Source organism: Schistosoma mansoni (assembly GCF_000237925.1).
Source record: "Schistosoma mansoni, WGS project CABG00000000 data, supercontig 0113, strain Puerto Rico, whole genome shotgun sequence".
NCBI classification, from domain to species: Eukaryota; Metazoa; Platyhelminthes; class Trematoda; order Strigeidida; family Schistosomatidae; genus Schistosoma; species Schistosoma mansoni.
In genome coordinates, this window is record NW_017386033.1 from 235,680 (window position 1) to 254,550 (window position 18,871).

Sequence of the window (18,871 nt, forward strand, 5' to 3'; positions counted from 1 at the left end):
ACCATCAGTTGTATGTTGCAACGCTACCTCCATAAAGTGCGCCAAGTGTGATATTGATATTGACATGTTCCTTACGAAATCCATTTACATTCATATCTTATGAAATATCAACCCAGCTGAGTAATTTTCAACAGTGAAAATTGTAACTTCTTTAACAATTTGATCTTGCCTGTAAACCGGCATGCCTCATGTAACAATGTTATTTGAGAATAAATTATTATTATTATTATTATTAGACAGGTCGGTAAGGGTAAAAGAAGCAAACCCAAGGTCCGGAGGTGAAGTCGTACTGCTGACTGTATAGAGTTGTGACGGCAGAAAGGTAGTTCCTTCAGACAACCAGCATAACAGCGATGCTGCCTTCCCACAAGGAGGGGTGGGGTTAGAAGAGGTCGACCCTACAAATGCACACCTCGCTTTGCCCCACGGATTTCCGTCTGCTGCGGTAAGGTCCTTTAAAGAACGGAGCTAACAAAAAAAGTACTCACAAAAAGGTTGTGTGACCGACCTCAAGCAGTTGTCCCTTGGGCACTGTGGTCACGCTATCAGATGACCAAGACCACTTATAATCCAATTTCCTTTTCATGTACCTCTAGAAGAACCCTTCCATAGTGTGGACGACCGGGAAGTGATAACTGCCCTCATACATCTAAAAACACTCAGGATCACTGTATTTACTATTTATTCCCTTCAATTCCACCTTGACTTTTAACTCTAAACTTCCTTTTTTCATTTCCTCCTCAAGTGTCACCATAGCCAACGATTCTAGTGACCGAAACATTGTCCCAGGTCCACCAAAACCTCACCTCGAACTACACATTGGAATCTTCAACGTACGTACCCTAAGTCAAATCGGCCAGTAGGCTTCCCTGGCTAAAGCCGTAGAATATCGTACTATTGATGTATGCTGTGTCTCCAAAACACGCATACAGGATCCTAGTGTGATCATTCACTTAACCTCACCTCACCACAACGGAGGACCGTCGAGATACACCTTCCGTATGTCTGGCAACCCGTTGGCTATTGACATCAGTCATCGTTGGAGAGGCTAGACAACAAAATCCTGCTCGTTCTGGAATACATGTTTAGACTCTGATCATGCTCTAATACGAGTACTCATTTGTTTGCGCCTCACTAGAAGCAGAAAAGTCACATTCAGAAGACCCATTAGAATTGAACTGAGGGACGGGTAAGCCATGAGTAGGTTCCAGAAACAAGTGAATTCACACTTGAGTATTTCTAAAAACGAGGCTGAGGCAGATAATGCTCAGACATATATACGAACAGCTGTGGAATCAGCAGTGAAATCTATTAGTGATTTGAGCCGTAGGGTTACTAGAAACCAGTGGGTTTCTATTAAGTATATTACACTGATAGATTATCGTAAAGTCATCCCATTCGGCCCAAAACACGATGAAGAGAGAAAGCAAGTCAGACCAAGGTTAACCAAATGTCTACGGAATGATCGTAATCAGTGGCGGGCAACGAATGCAAAAGAAATGGAAAAGGCAGCTGCTGTGGGCAACACCAGACAACTTATCAGACTAATAAAAGAAACCGGAATTAAGAAGTCAAGTATAAGTTAGACAATCTCGGAAAAATATGACACCCTTATCTGCTCTCAGCCCAGACCTTTAGAACGAACACTTAAGTGAACAGTTTACCTGGCCTTCAGATACTCTACAGTTACCCATCATTCCCAAGCAGTCTGAATGGAACATTGAAGTAGGTCCCCCGACTCTAACTTAAGTTCAAAAGGCAGTCGCTAATCTGAAACGAGGGAGAACAGATGGATTGGTTCTAGAGGTCATTAAATATGGTGGTCCAAATTTAACGATTAGACTGACTAATATTTTAGCTAGAATCTTGAGGTTGAACGTAATCCCTTTTGACTCGTCACAATCACTGGTTGTCCCAATATATATGAAGGGGTCAAAATCATACTGTGATAGCCACAGAGCGATTAGTTTGACTGATATAGCATCTAAAATACTAGCCTCAATAACTATCGGGCGCTTAAAGAAGACTCGTGAACTGCAAACACGAGAAAATCAAGCTGGCTTCAGATCTGGCAATTGCTGCATCGACCATATATTCACCATTCGTCAGGTTTTAGAACACAGACATGCTTATCGGCGTCCATCAATGATAGTTTATCTTGACTTAAAAGCAGCATTTGACTCTGTACACCGAGAGGTTCTGTGGTAGTATCTGTCATTGAAAGGTGTACCTCAGAAGCACATAAACCTTGCGAAGGCTCTTTACTCGAACACTATCAGTCCAGTGAGAGCTTATGGCGAATTGTCATCTGATTTTACAACCTCAAGTGGTGCCCGACAAGGCTGTTCACTATCTTCATTTTTGTTTAACTTTATCATAGATCTACTGCTGGAAATAACACTCTCGTCGACTGAATTTTCAGGAGTTGATCTCCTACCAGGAGGTCCACTAAGCGACTTAGAATACGCAGATGACATAGTCCTGTTTGAAGAAGACGTTGACAAAATGCAGTCTTTTGATAGCACTGAGTAAAAATACCAGGATGTTTTGAGATGCGCTTCTCCCCATCTAAATGTAAATTGTTACTCCAGGACTGGCCAGCGTCAACATTTGAACTAAAGATGGGGAGTGAAGTAGTCGAACGCTTCAACAAATTCACTTATATTGGAAGTCTGATCATCCCCAAGCAGTTGATGTTTGACGGAATCTGAACACGTATTCAAGAAGCTCGTTTGGCATTTGCCAACTTACGTCACCTATGGCGAAGACCAGATATCAGTCTATCAATTAAGGGACGAGTTTAGCAGTTCGCCTTGTTCTAATTTACGGCTATGAAACGTGGCCATCAAGGGTTGACAATACTCGCAAGTTACTAGTATTTGACTACAGATGCCTTACAAATATTGCTCATATCTACTGGGATCACTGGGTTAGTAATGGTGAGGTTAGACGAAGGGTAGTAGGGAATGATGGTAAATCAGTTGATGAGGTTGTAAACCTTCATCAACTGAGATGGTTGGGCCACGTGTTACGTATACCTGAACATCGATTTCCACGACGCGTTATGCTGACTAGTGTAGGGGATGGTTGGAAGAAAGTTAGGGGCGGCCAGACCAAAACGTGGCATCAGAGCTTGAAGTCACTAACTTCTAGTCTCAGCCATGATGGCAGATGCACTCTACTTGGTTGGGGTCTGCGCAACTATCGTAACCAATGATTGGAAACTCTGGGTGAAATGACTCCGAATCGATCACAATGGCGTCGGTGTATACACTTTCTGTCTTTCTTTAAACCTTGAGATTAAAATTGCTTCATATCTGACTTTCTTCCTGTACTACAATTTATATTTTATATATTACCACCATTAATTTAACTACTATGAATTCGATGTTGATCTTGTTGTGCTAATAAGGTATGGCAACTTGGACTGATGCAGATATGTGCCTGGTCCCACGTTGTAACTGACTGACTGACGTCTGAAGCGTTTTCCGGTCCAGACCTCTACGACCGCGATCTTCAGATTCTGGATACAAACCACTCTGGTGTGGCACGCTAATTCAAGCAACAAATACAGCACGTGTCTCCTGGTACCGTCCCACGTAAAAAACGTTTGGTGGCAACTCGAGGACCAACGATCGCTTCCTGTACTGCTTGTTTAAGTGCATGAAAGACACGTTTCCTTCCGTTGCCTGTGACCTTGCAGGAACTCGCTTACGCTCGGTGGTTCCGCCTGTAAACTGTGGCACATCTTGGTATTCTTTCGACACCACGAGGTAGCCAAAAAATATTTTTTATTGCATCCGTCAACTGCCTTTTTGTTTTCGGCTTACGGAGGGCTCTTACCCAATAACTGGCACGTAATCTTCCTGTAGTGGTGATCATAGTCAATCACGACTCGACGCCAACTACACTTGTATCAATGTTCTAATTTTGGAAAGCATCGTATTACACTGATTTTTCGAAGCTGAATGAAAACGTCATTTTAGAACCATATTTCCCTACTATGCGCGGTAGGCAATGATTGTGAGGACGTTGTGCTAATCTCAATATAATCAAGGGGTTATCCCAAAGTTATAGTATAATAATATCAGTGTTTCACGGTATTAGTGGTTATTTCACAAGGAAAGATACTAATTTACTGTTAAAAGCCTAGTGGACTAATAACGCATCGCGACTTAAAAAAAAACTAAATGCCAGGCCTAAAGAGGCTTACCTCAGACTTTCAATACAGATTATTTCTTGAGATATTAATACAAAGTTTTGAAGCAGTTTACCTACACAAGTAATAGATTTTGCCTGCATATTTAATTAAATTTTCAATCTCATACCGCCCAGCTGTAAGGTAACCGATTACTTCCTGTTTTTATACAGTCTATAATCGTATGTCTAGCAAAAATTAAATTCCATTAATGTTTCGGTGCCAGAGAAGTATGTTTTGACGTGAAGCAAGAATTCTGTACATCCTATTTTTCATACTAGATAATTGAGTCAGTAGAACTAGATATAACTGGGCACAAAATCAGTAGATCACGATACTTCGTTAAGTGACACAACTCAATTATCCGACAAACAAGCAAGAATCAATTAAAAGACAAAATGAGAGTCTATTGACATGTAATACCAGCCAGTGAATAGGTAAACAAAAAGTTGAAATCGGCCCCATACAAAAGTCTTTCATATACAGTTTAGGTCGATATGTGCCTCTTCGGTTGCTTATTAGGTAATCATGTTTTTCCCGACAGGCGCACCAAAGTGCTAAGTAGTAAATGATTTTATGTCGACTGTAATTTTATGGCTTTCCGTTTATACGAAGAACAACTAGTCAATACTTTAAAGACTAACATACGCTTGAATAAAGGCCTATAAACCAAAGAGTGATAATCATCATGCAACACCAATAAACTAAGAACTTGTTCAGATCAAAAACTTGAAAAATTCTATATATTGCTAGAAAATAGTATGTTTATATTTGCTTACAGGTTATTTTATGGAACCAAAAACATCTCTTCTTGACTACACGAGTGAATACAAAGCAACATTTTCCATGGATAAAATAAGAAAACGAACTAACTTGATATAAACAAGAAAGTCAAAGACAAGAGCAAACAAACGAGTAATTTTTCCAAAAACATATACACAGGGGTAGTCACTTTTTTCGTTTTCTTACCACAATAATGACAAGTTCTTTGTAAACATGCCTCAAATAATACAAAAGGATCATAAATTTTGTTTTTACTTAAAATCGAAATTATACACAGTGAAATACTAACGCTTTTGTGTAGAAAAAAAGACAAACAACTCTGGAGAGAAAAAAAAAGCAGGAAGAGAATGTCACAAAAAAATACAAGGGAAAATAAAGTAGGATTAACAAAATATGAAAGAAAATGAGATGTACGTACTTGTCTTGTTTTTTAGGGTTTATATTTTGAATAATAATAATAATCACTAAATGTATGAATGTGAATGAATTATTAGTGGGAAATGACACAGAAGTGGTGGACGGTAAACTCAATTATTTACAAACACTGGATCCAATGGACAGATAGATAATATACAAAGAAATACACACAAGGAACCAGTAAAGTGAATTATTTAGAAAGGAAATGTTTATGTGTATATATGGGATGATAATTTAATTTTTAAGGCGCTTGAAAGAACTAGGAAACATGAAGATGTGAATAAGTCGAGAGGAAAAGAGAATGAAGATGCTGGTTTCATGAATAAGAGAATGAGAAAGAAAGGGAAATGAAATGCATGTATGTAAATTTCCTCATCTTTCTATAGAAGAAAAACGTTACAAACGTAGACTGATTCACTGATATTCAATAATGACAAACTTTAATAAGACGTGTGTAAAAACAGAGAGAACTAAGATAATATGCTCGATGCAGCAAAAACAAATAATAATGTAAACTGAATTTTCTCAACTAATAGGGAAGAAAAGAAAAAGTACAGAAAAAAAGTAATGAATATTTGAAATTATGAAATAGATGGAGAAACTTGAGAAATAGTCACATTAATTCCTAGATTACCATTTTCAGCAAATGAATGAGCTGTATTAGAATCAAACACTAAACAGTCAGATACAGCGATTGCAGATTGAACACCATCATGAATACTACGTGGACAAGCTTCCCAAGTTAACCGTCGACGATGCCCGTTTAATTCAAGTCTATTGAACGGAAATCAGAAAAAATGAAGAAAAAATTGAGTTAATGAATATAACAAACAGAAAGAGTACACATAAAATAAAAAGAACTGATTTCCTTAAAGAATAACATGAATTTCATGTAAAATTACGTAAAATATAGGGAATCATTCATATACAGAGGAATGAAGAAAAGCATACAAAAAAGTCGAATCATTTATTGCTAGCGGGACATATATTGGATTAAAGCACGTTCCGTGCAGGATTGTGTTGGTGCACACTGATTGGCTAGTTCTTAATCAATCAGCGCTAGTGAATACTTAGAGAAGACTCTAGAATCTTCTCATGTAAAAACTATAGATTTACTTAAGTTTTTCTTACTGTGTCTCCTACTTTTATCTATCCTTGTTATTTGATATATATTTTCGTTCCTCTTCAACTGTGTTCTGATTTGGGGACTTGTCGAATGAATTGGTGTCCAAGAATATTAAGCAATAGGAATAGCTAATCGTAATAAGAGAAATTATAACATTTATAGAAATAATAATAGTCTCAAGGACCTTTACTGTCAAAATGCATCTTAAGCCAAGTATTTCAATAGTTTAGTTTCATGATACAGGATTCCGAGTAAACCTCACAAAGATTAAGAAAACAGTCAATTATTTAATACACAAGTGAAGTATATGTGAATAATGAAAAATTGGGCATAGTTTAATTCAAAGTTTAGCCATTATATATAACTCGACAGTCTAAACCATCCAAATAATCATATGAAAAAAATCAGCATGGATATACACTAAAAAATTTGTGTTTGTGTTTTTTTTAGTGTTGGTAAATACGGGAATAGTTTCGATAAGTATTTCATTAACCGTAGTCCATGGCACGGATACTTTGTGTAGGTTTCAATCTCATACACCTAAATGAAACTAGACAAAAGCCTTTGGTTAAGTTAACGAAAAATGGACAAACATGTTAGTGACAGAACTGCGGATCATAGATCATGAATACCTTTTAACTGTTTTTTGCAACCGAAAATCCATGTATAGGTTTTCGCACTATGAACTGAGTTGCGCCAATAGCATAGAGAATACCAATAGGTATTAGTATTCAATAGTTATTACGGATGATTTGAGAAAATGTGCTGACAGTCGATGACCTCTTATAAAGAAGTTATTGGATGAGTGGAACACTGAAGGACAATTTAACTGGTTTGTATCTACACTCTAGTTCCTAGGATTTGACTGTAAACTAGATGAAATCAGCCATTTAACTCTTGACAAAGTTAGGAAGGATGTGAACTGTTAGTACCTTACAGATGTTGTTGAGAATTTAAGTCTATCCTGACAGTAAGTCAGTTTAAGAATAAGGAATGAAACTTGACAGTGAGGATATCTTTACTTATTTCAGATGCATCAAAGCCGATGACTGGTTCACTACTGAATTACTATATACATAAAGATCATTCGACCAAAACTCATCAACCTACATTGCCAAAGGAACCGGTGAGATGCATGATTGTCTACTTTACACAACTAGCATACTGAAGAGCTGTCTTCTATTTTATGGTTGTGATACATGATGTTAAATAAGTTGCAGCTGATCAACCAAAGGTGTTTTCGGAGCATAGACATACGGTGAAACTAGCGAGTGAGGAATGTTGAGATCAAACAATAAAATTGTAGGTAAGGGGATGAAGTGAAATGACGATATTGAGCACTTGCACCAACTGACATGGCTAGGACATACGTTACGCACATCAAGTAACTGCCTATCTCTATGTGAGATGACACATGAAGTTCAAGTTGGAAAAAAACTAGGTGTAGTTACGCTGATAAGTGATTAGTTTTTTATAAAAACGAGTAATTAAAAATAGTGTCGGTTTATTAATCATTAAATAAACCAATATTTTAGCTATAAAATGAAAGTATGTTGAGATTATATTTATACAATATAGCCTTATTTTGCATAAAAATTACTAGAAAAAGAATTAGGCTGAATTTTTAAAATCACATTCAACAATCCAAAATGTTCTTACCTGTACACAAACTGATCTGCCTGTTTTCGAGTTCCGATGAGTTGGACAAGAGCGAAAAATATTTGATCTGGTACACGTTCCTGCTTTTCTAGAACCAGCATAAAACTATGTCCAAAACAAGATTGCATCATAACCCAGTCTACAGCACCTGGAAGACTTATGTCAGTAGCCAAAAATACAATATCTTCGCCTGAGAAACAAAAACAAGTGACATTACAATAATAATTCAAGAAAAAACTTTGATTTTACTTCTGGTTTGTAAAAACATGACATTCATCATTGACTATTGAAGGGAAGACAGTAAGGAAACCCATTCATATAATAATAATATATTCTGAAAATAATATTTACAGAATTCACACCAGTTTACAGGCATGATCAGATTGATATAAAATATATAGACTATCACTGAGTAGAAACTGGTATTGTGCATGTCTAATGCTTAGTGCCGACCAACCTTTATTGATCGAGTCGCAATACGACCACTAGTCTTAAAAACTCGACATCGCGACACTGATAACGAGCCCAATGACTAATTGGTGTAAATATCTTAGTCTCATAAGTCATTTGCGCATCGAACAGCTGACTGTCAACATTCCAAACTGTGATACTGGGTGAAACAAGTTTAGATCCTACATAGAGCATGGGTTCCTTCAATATGTGACTTACGTTTCACTAATGAGTGCCAAATAGCACAAAATCTAGGCCCAATGTTTATCATCAACTGGTTGTGAGCACCTGACAATTCCATTTATACAACTTTAGTTGTTTATTCAGGAAGTTTGTGGATAATGAACAAATAAAGAAGAATTGAGCTAGGCCTCAAAGAATTCGAATTGTCAACTAACTCGTCTACTCTATGAATGGATAATTGATCCTTCTTCCTCTGTAAGAATTACACTAACTCACTTCTTTAAACCGAATGCCTTTACTAGATTTAAGCAACTAGCCACCACCTTTTCCATCTTCGTTGCTCACTGATGGTCATGATTACTGAATTAAAACTGTTAGTCTATTTTTAATTTTCTTCTATTCATTTTGTTTGGGGCCCGCTAGGACGCTGATGAAAGTTCACGGTATGCAAGAAAAACATTAGATTTTGCTCATAGACTGAAGACCAAACAAAACAATAATTAGGTTAACGCTAACCTACTAAATGTTTCAGTTTTTCTTTTGAATATGCCACTTACATTTTAATCTTTGATTATTACTAGTCTCGTCTATCTAATAAGACACGAACATAAGTTACTAAAGTTCAAGTATGAGCCTCGGAAGAGTCAACGATCTCCTGAAGAGTTGGCTGATATTTTAATGACTTGTTGGTGGCCGACAAGTTAAAAGTGTATCTCCAGTAATTATCAGAAATGCGTTCCACATAATGATTGTTGCAAACAGTAATCATTGTCTGTTTCGCAGATAGAAGTATCAAAATACCCCTTCCAGACGGGTTTTCTTTTATTTTAGTTTACTCACCCATTCACTATGAATACTGCATGTTTGAGCATACATTTTATAGATGACTTGAGATCTTCCACGACAGCTATTAAAGAGGAGGCTCAAATGAAAAGGAATGACAGTATTATGAACAAAGGGTAAGGAGGTATGACAAAATGGGAGAGAATAGTAGTTACTGGAAAACACATTCAAATTGAGAAAATAGCTAGAAGGTTTCATGTTACTTTTAGGGGAAATATAACAAAATGCACAAGGGTTGATGTTGACTTATATTCCAAGCTCCATTTATTGACTTTGCAAAAAAGTTTTAGGAGTTCCGAAATAGTATTATTGGAAATGCTTCTTATTTAAGGGAACCAACTTACTAGCACTTCATAAAAGTACAGTGAACAGCACGATATTGCTTTAATATGTTGCATCTGCTTTTTCGGTTAATCCACTCATCAATCGACCGGTCTAGTGTGGGGAAAATTGTTGTGGTCAATAAAGATTGATTCGTGTCAAAATAGGAAAGCTCCATCACCACAATGAGGCAACGACTATATTTATATCGGATATTTGTATCATCTTTGTTTCTGACTCATCAGCAATACGCACTCACTGTCATAATGAGGTCATGAAAGAATCACATTTAAATCTTAAGTGTGGATAGCAGAGATGATACAAATAGACGGACCATAGATTTTTGGTTAGTGGAGTCAGTTATTAGGTAAGACAGTGAAGTACATAGTTGTCTAACGGTTCTGGTTACATTTTATGATCAAATGAATGTAAATATAATCAGTTCATAAGACGAATAGCTTGAAACTCATAAACAACCTTTGACATTCTTAGAAAGGCGATCATTTCCTAATATTTCACCTAAAGATATACGAGATTAATGGGTACAATTATTCCAAAAATACTTGTAAATGATAATTCTAAAGTAGAAAAGAAACCTATATTTCTCCAAACAATGCTAATAAATAATCTGGTCTGTGGAAAAAATCCCAGATAATTCTTACCTTGTAAAGTTGTAATGCTTTTATGATGATGCACGAGATGGGGCATAACTTGTTCCAATTCACCAAGCCACTTACATGAAGCACCAGGGCATGGACAATCATAGGGCCTAAAATGATTATTTACAAAATAAACGATTGTAATCAATATTCGATATAAGTTATGGAAAAAACAGTACAAAAAAGACAACAAACTTTATTTACATGTTACAATCAGACACTGTTTAATATACATCAGCACATTATTGTTTACTAATCAGTGACCGATAATTGCCATGCTGAAAAAATGGACTAAAATTATCACAATCGGTTTTCAGAGAGGAAATAGATTAAATGGGTTTGAATTATTGATCTTAACGTTGAGAATTAAGTGAAAGGAACACAAAGCCATAAAATGAAAATTTCATGAATGTAACTAGATAGTGAAATTGAGTGACTGTGGTGTCCATACAAGTTCAATGCTCTTTTGAAAAGAACAGATAACAATAAGTTAGCTTATTACATAACTATGAGGGGAATGTGAATCCTAAACTTGGAAAATACCATATCACATAAAGAAAAGTCAAATACTGCGAAAGTAGCGTAGTATTGTATGATCAAAAAACCACAAATATTGAGTTTTGCACACAGAGTGATTCACAATTCATCTCGAAAAATAAATACTAAGGCATAAATGGACAGAGAAATGTAAAATGGTATAGGTCGATACACATTTCACCAACATAGAAAGAAATACAGTAGAGTTTCAAAACACATTAGGAAATGAGAAAAACAGACGAAAATGTTCCATGCTAAACAGCACCAGTCATTTCCATATACATAAAATATATACCAACTACTTCAATGGGCAAAAACATTCATAGCTTGCCGCTAGACAAATTCTTTTAATGCTTCCACTATTAACAATAAATATTCCTGCGATATCTGAGAGTTAATGAGTCTAATTTTTGTATATACTCTCCAATCTACAATATATTTTAGCAGTATGACAGAGTGAAGCAGACAATGCCGCATATGTTTCGCGGTATATATATCCATACTGTCTCCGTATTTGTGTTCGAGAACAGTAATCAGAACTTTTGTATTCGAAAATAATCTAAGCAGGAAATATGGCAATAGATACATAGTGGGATAACGTACTACAAAACAGCAACAAGAAACATAGGTACACTTAATGAACTGCTCTTAAAATGCAGGCTAATGATACTAGGTAACCAAATCAATCTCAATAAATGGGATGGAGTTTTCACTTGTTAATGGATAGTTGGAAGTTGGATTTCGAAGTCACGAAAATGATCATTAGGCACAAACATCTTAACTACCACTGCTATAACGGCACAGACTTTTACGGAATCTGACGAGTTAGAAACTTGACTTGGACAACTTTAAATATCTGGTTAACATGGTTTAAAATAGTACTATGAAAACCCCTTCAGCTATAGGAATTAAATCGTTCACATACTTGAAGTTGCTTACAAGATTTTCGGATACTAGACAGACTGATAGAAAGTTGAAAGCAAATAAAACTGATTATAATAACAAACTTTAGTCAAAGTTTTAACTGAATGGTACAAAATTTCTCCTAAATCGGCCAAACCAATGATTTTAAAACCAGACTAGTATTCGCTACTGTTGATGGCTCTTTTAATCCCTTTGCTTGCAGTATAGAGTATTACAATGGGTTATTTTAAACCTGACTTTTGCCTGTGCTTAGACTAAATTGAAAAATGTTCCCATCATTCTATTGATTTATTAGATAAAGACAAACAAACATCAACATAGAGCTATATCACATTAACACAAGATATAAATAACAAAAAAGATCGGGACAACGCAGTAGCAATTGCAAAAGGAAAAAAATAAACCTTGGGAATATGGTTTCCAAAGATGACGGAAAGGTATGTACAGAGGAATACTGGGATTCAAGATGGAGAGTGGATGAATCTCTGCCACTGTGAACAACTTCAACCACTGATCAGTTATCACGCCAAGTTCAACTAGTTAGCCTGAGTCTATATGCATGGCTAAAGCCAACAATCGATGACTCTAATGACCACCACTATTGGTTCGGCCGAACCTAGCTTTCTTTCAACCTAATTCTGCACTAGCAAGCACGGCTTGTTGGGGTAGGTGGTGGTTGGGCATACGTAATACATGTCCTAAACACCTCAGCCGATGAAGATTCACTACTTTGTCAACCAATTTGTTATCTCTCTCAACTATCATATGTCTAGATAAGCCGCCTTTATGGTTATATTCGCCTGTAACGTTGAGGAAAATATGATATTACATTACGATATCTGTAATCACTCCCATATGGGATACAAATATGGCAGTATGTTTTAAGACATAAACGCCTGCTTAAAGTTCAGCGTTTGGATCTTGTAATGGGCTCATAGTTCTATATTTCCATGAAATATCGAAGAACCTGTAAAACACAAAAATGAGTTAGTGAACATGATAGAAATTAAGACAACTAGTGACGGGAGATTTGAAACTAACGATGAATCTCTAAAAACGGGCAAAAAGTAAAAAACCTACCTGTACTCGCAAGCTGCTTCATGTTCTGATTTGGATGTATAATGAAAAGTTTCTGGGCAACCACTAGTGGAGTACTTGCAAGGAAATAATACACTGGAAGCAAGTTTTTCCATTGCGAGGTTCCGGATATTATCTTCAAAAGAAAAGTGAGACGAGATATCATGTGAGTAACTATTTGGAAGTTCAATCGAGACAATATGCACATTAGTTAGGAAAGTATTAGGATATCAAATTCACATGAGGGACTAAAAATGATCAGTACGAAACAGTACCATTGTTGTATAATAGCAAAGAAGGCAAAATCATCGAACACTTGTGTTTTGAAAGTCGATGAAGAGACAGATTAGCACAGAATTTTGGACCAAAAATAACAGATTTAGATTTTCCGTTAAATAGTTACTTTAGGAGCAGCTTCCGCAATTGTTAAGGTTGACTATGAGTGGTTAGGTTACGCAGATAAACCATTTCGCACATCGTGAGTCTTATTGAGCCTGACAAATTGTAGCCAGAGATAAGGTCCTACTTTCAACTTATTCACTAACCACAGGGTTACGTACTCGAATTTGACTCGAAATATCTGATGCAACCTGGTTGCCTAAATAAAATTAGACCAAGGTGGACTCAAACCTGCAAAGTAATGGCTGAGAACTAAATGTTGCAACTATTGGCACCGAAATGCCCTGGTATAACTGAAGGTGGGGAGAGTCTGCTCTCTCGAAATGCTATCATATGGCCTCGGGTATACAGCCACTGTCAAGGAAGTCCTACTCACTGCCTTCTCGTGGCAGGGGTGCTGTTTACGAAATCGAGAGGATGAAAAGCGAATGTCCGGCACTTTACCCGGATGGGTGGACACGGAGGATCCATCGAGGGGAGTCGGGAAACCCTGATTCCAAACCAATGGTGCACAAGGGCTTCAGGATCTTAAGGGAACAAATGGAGTATGAACATAGAAAGACGATCAGATAGCAAAACGGTCTGAGTTCATGAACTTATTAAATGATGGTTTAAGTGGTGTAGACAGCTTCAGCTAGTCTTTGAAGGACTCACGAAATAAATGTAACCAATAGTCTGATCACATGATGGGTGGTAACAGACCACAATGATTCGCACCAGTACAAACCCATATATACTCTTTGTCTCATCCTAGTATGCAAACGAGTTAATGATTAAATATTTATTTTCTGATACATTGTTGCCGATTACCATCAATGACATTTTCGGCTTAATCACTCTGCTTTTCCTTCAATTGACTGCCACTCTCCAAACAAATGCGATGTGTCAACTAGAACCTACCTAAACAAGTTTTAAATCATATCTATAAGAATCGTATCTAAGAATGTACACTTAAGTCTTGTTTTGCACCTGTTACGCGGCCCATTACAGTGTGAAGTGTGTACACTTTGTAAAAGTCGGTAATACATCTAGTTAGCATCAAACGTTGAGACATACAAACACCGTATTTTCGTCGTGATAACATGAACAACCGATTCAAGAGAGCTAATACAACGATAAAAATAAGAAAACTGATTCACAAGCTTGAATACTTAATTATTCTTTTTAAAATAAACATCAGTGCAGACTTTTCTTTAAACAATTCCTGACTGATGTTGGGTTTGTAGGAAATATTAAACACTAACAAGCTTCTCCTTAATGCAATTATGTGATCCTGCTTTTTTATGTATTATCGTGAGACAGGGCTGACATATTCGAGTCCTATGAGTCAATCAAAGGATCCTCGAACAAGACAGAACTCAGAAAGGTTGAAGTAAGGATCTAATATACTATCCAAGCCAACGATAAAAAGTTGGATAGTACTACTTATGAAAACCTTTAATTTAAGCCTTTTTTCAGAAAACAATATCTTGTACACTGTTCTTCTATACTGAGATTGAAAAAGGTTCGATAGTCAGAATATCTGCTTCCTAAGCAACGTCTTTAACCAGGTCTCTCTAAAGAAGTTATCAAACCAAAGGGTCAAATACCATCGATAAAATAGACCTATGTAGGACGAAATTAACTCGATAATCTTACTTCGTAATGGCCCATCAGTAATAAATAGTAACAAGTGAGGGGCAGTGCACACTTGGGAGCTCCTGAAAGCCTATGGAGAAATAATGATAAAACAACTCAATAAGGTGTACTGAAGCACTGATAAAGACACTAGAACCTCCAGAATTATCCTAGTTATTACCTGCAACATGCCACTGACTGGTGTGACAGACGATAAGAAGACAAGTTATGACAAATTGACGCATTATTTTGGCGCAAATAAACACTTTTTAGATGTCATTGAGACCGAGAATGCGTGAGGTAACATTAAATTTGATGTCGAGTGTTAATTACTGAAGTAAAAGATGACACTATCTATAGTAACCAAGTGTTCTTGGCAGAGTGATGAAGAAGTTACTATACTGACGCCAATGGGTTATCTTTAGGCTATAAATTAATGATGGCCTAGTGGATGTTACTATGCATGGGAAAACTTATGCACTGTACCGTTAATAAAACATTTAAATACCAGAAACAGTATACAACACAGACTTTCTGTGCCACAAATCTTTAGATGTGGCAAAAACTAAAGAACGAATAGGTAATGGAAGATGCTACAATTTGTGTGGTAGATAAATGCAAAAAGAGACGTTTCATGTCAAAAATATTAAGTTCGGTGTATAATAAGCTCTAGACGTGTGGAAAAAGTGTGAATCCTATTAGTAACACCCCTACTGTCTGGGATATTAAAATTTACGTACAGAAATGATGTATCAAGCTTACCTAGGTTGCCTCTGCAAGTTGGGCATGATGAGAGTTTTGACCGGCACGATGCGCAAACAATATGTCCACTCTGACATTGCATAATAGGTGGTAGAGCGTAATCCATGCAAACAGGACATTCGAAAAGACTAGCGAGGTCGATTGAGCTGCTATCTGAAGTGTTGTGTGGAAGAATATTACAAACAGTGTCTGATGCCGATGACATTGAACCTGGCAGGGACATCGAGCATGTACTGGCTGTGCCAGAGTTAGTTACCAAGGGTGTTGTCGCTCCTACTTCTCTGTGAGGCATGTTTATATGAGGCATTAATTTTATTCCATGATGTAGAGCATGATTATGATTTATGGGTAATAGTGCCATTGTACGTCCAACAGCATCAGATGATGCCATTTGACTTCTGTGACACGTCCGTTCCTCAGATAAAATTGTATTGTTTGAGTTAGTCGCACGGCTGGGAACGCTCATGTTTACCTCCGTAATTGAATTATTCATAAAACAATGAACAGAAACCACAAATACCGCGTTTTATGAGCGATTCACGTTCACAGATTTAAACAAATAGAAAGTCGACAATAATCACGAAATACTGTGCAGTTACTTCAATGTTATGTGCAACTTGTTGTTATTTTACGTAACATTCTGTTTTATTCTTTATATATTATTCTATTTTAGTGTTTCTGATCGGCTGAATATATTGGAAGGCTGGAAATGAAGAAATTCTAAGGATATAAAGAGTATTTATGCAAGTTGAATACATATAAATCTGCTTCTTTGAGTACGGTAACACAGCTTTTAAAGATTGATAGCAACCTAAACGATGAATCGTGATTCCGAGAATTTCCACTGCCTATTGGTAGAATACAAATAACCAATGATAATCATCCTAGTTTTATTTACGTTAGTAACCCCAAATCGTCTGCCAAACAAGTAACTTCTATTTTCGTCCATGTACAAAGCTCCAAACCTAAAACTGTACACGAATTTATTTATCACTTTAAACATTAGTTCCTATGATCATGATCAATTGCATTCTATTCTCTCCTATAAAATCTCTTAATGACCAATGGAACAAATGTCTAATATTCTGGAACACGTGTGCACCATTTTCACTGTTAATACCCCCGGTTGTCATTGCTTCCTTAAAATTTTTTTGAATGCGAAAGGAATTAAGCAGGACTCACTTAGTGCATATCTGACTTCTAAAAGGGAAATAATAATAAATGCAAAAACTGAAACTAGCAAAGAAAATGAAATTATTTGTCGTGAAGTTCAAAATAAACTGACTGTGCCTGAGAATGTAATGGCTGAGAACTCTAAAATCATGTTATTACTAAATGGTCTCCTTCTGATTGATATTCCATATATGTCTTTTGGTTCAAGCAAACCAGAACAAAGTAGAGAACGTAATGGAATAACATTACAGGAATGCGAAAGTTCTATTCAAAATGAGCATAATATCAAACTAGAAAATGGTGAAAAGCTACAAACAAAACATCTTGATCGACATGAAACTATACGCGAAGGGAATAAACTTATTTTAATGATCCCCTTAGATGAAAATTACAAGGAAGAGAATATAAAAGTCACTGTTGTACAACGTTCAGTATGCATAACAATTACTAACCTTGATTATTCAATAGTGAAACAAAACTCTAATAAATCTGATTCTAAACATCTTGTTCAAAGAACATATTATAAAGAATATGAAGCTTCCGACTGCATTCCTGATCCTGAATCAATTAATTTTTATGTAGATAATAACCGTCTTATTGTTAATTTAAACATAACCAAGACGTCACAACTATCTCAGATAACATGAGAAGTCCTCATATACTGAACTTACATTTTATAAATAATAATAATGGGAAAGAGTTTGATTACTTTGAATTTTACTTTTGCAACATGGACTGTAATCTAATTTTCAGTAATACCGCTCTGTTTCAATAAGTAACACGTCATTTCATTAACGTTGCATTATTCTGTTGAAGGAAAATACATGAATAGTGTGGAAGTATAAAAATCGTTCACACATATTATTGTTTTATGCACAATATAAAATTCTCATTCAAAGCTTTTGGATCTTAACTAATGACGTTGTTTTATGTGAAGTTGATACAATGTGTTTATTAAACGAAGTATCAGGTATAAATTTTGTTTTGTTTACGAAAATATGATAGTATCTATTATAGCTCAGATACATCATATGGATTGTATGAATTAAGTGGTCGGTCGCTTGAACTAATGTAAATTATATGACAGAAGGCGATTACTTCAAAAACCGAGTTACTGACAAAAAAAGAATACTGGTCAACTAAAAGAGTCTGTTTTCATTTTAAAACATAATGCTCACTTAGATACTATACATCGATGTGTTTTCACACATATATAGAGAGAAAGAATGAATATGAATTTCCTTAGGATACGGATTATACATTTTATCCCATAACCAGACGATTCTGAGACTTAAATTTCACTGTTATCACCATAAACATGTATCATTGTTTCCCTTCGGAAAACAAACATAATTTATTAATCAGTGTGTTATTTTTCGTACAGTTTAATATTTATTCAACCAAAGCTGGTTACTACCGTGTGTTTAATTCAGCATGCAAAAGTTAATATCACTTTAATTGGTCGATTCTTAGTAACTAACACTGAGTTATTAGGCAAATATATTTCTGACTATTACATGGTCTGGTCACAGTTAAATTGAAAGACATTGATTGTTCCGTTTTTAGCCAATCAGCGTTGGTGGAGAAATCAAGAAGCTAGAAGATTCGTATGTAGATTCCATATAAACCTGTGGTGTTCTTATGAACTAGTGATACATTCGTATTTGATGACTGCCTGATTTCGGATTTCAAAGTTAATACGTTCGTTTGTAGTCACCTAGTTCTTCTTGGTTTAAATTACAC

General features: G+C 36.1%; 2 protein-coding genes across 2 annotated transcripts; one reads left to right on the forward strand and one right to left on the reverse strand.

The window, feature by feature from the left end:
* Window positions 1–4,946: 4,946 nt before the first annotated feature.
* On the reverse strand, window positions 4,947–16,480 carry Smp_000650 (ubiquitin ligase sina (ec 6.3.2.-) (seven in absentia homolog)(smsina)). The gene is made up of 5 exons (XM_018790387.1): window positions 15,956–16,480; window positions 13,181–13,313; window positions 10,643–10,749; window positions 8,184–8,373; window positions 4,947–6,172 (listed from the first exon to the last, which is right to left on the reverse strand). The coding sequence occupies exons 1-5, from the start codon at window positions 16,446–16,448 to the stop codon at window positions 5,980–5,982; spliced, it is 1,116 nt and encodes a 371-aa protein (XP_018646300.1). The 5' UTR covers window positions 16,449–16,480; the 3' UTR covers window positions 4,947–5,979.
* Window positions 16,481–17,019: 539 nt separating this feature from the next.
* On the forward strand, window positions 17,020–17,775 carry Smp_122410 (hypothetical protein; the record flags this gene model as incomplete). Its single annotated transcript, XM_018790389.1, has 1 exon — window positions 17,020–17,775. One exon carries the CDS (start codon window positions 17,020–17,022, stop codon window positions 17,773–17,775), a length of 756 nt encoding a protein of 251 aa, XP_018646301.1.
* Window positions 17,776–18,871: the final 1,096 nt, after the last annotated feature.

Coding starts and splice junctions, on each gene's coding strand:
- Smp_000650 (XM_018790387.1), bottom strand. CDS start 16,448: ATGAATAATTCAATTACGGAGGTAAACATGAGCGTTCCCAGCCGTGCG. Junction 8,374..10,642: donor AAGCATTACAACTTTACAAG/GTAAGAATTATC, acceptor TTTGTTTCTCAG/GCGAAGATATTGTATTTTTG. Junction 6,173..8,183: donor GCAGATCAGTTTGTGTACAG/GTAAGAACATTT, acceptor TCCGTTCAATAG/ACTTGAATTAAACGGGCATC.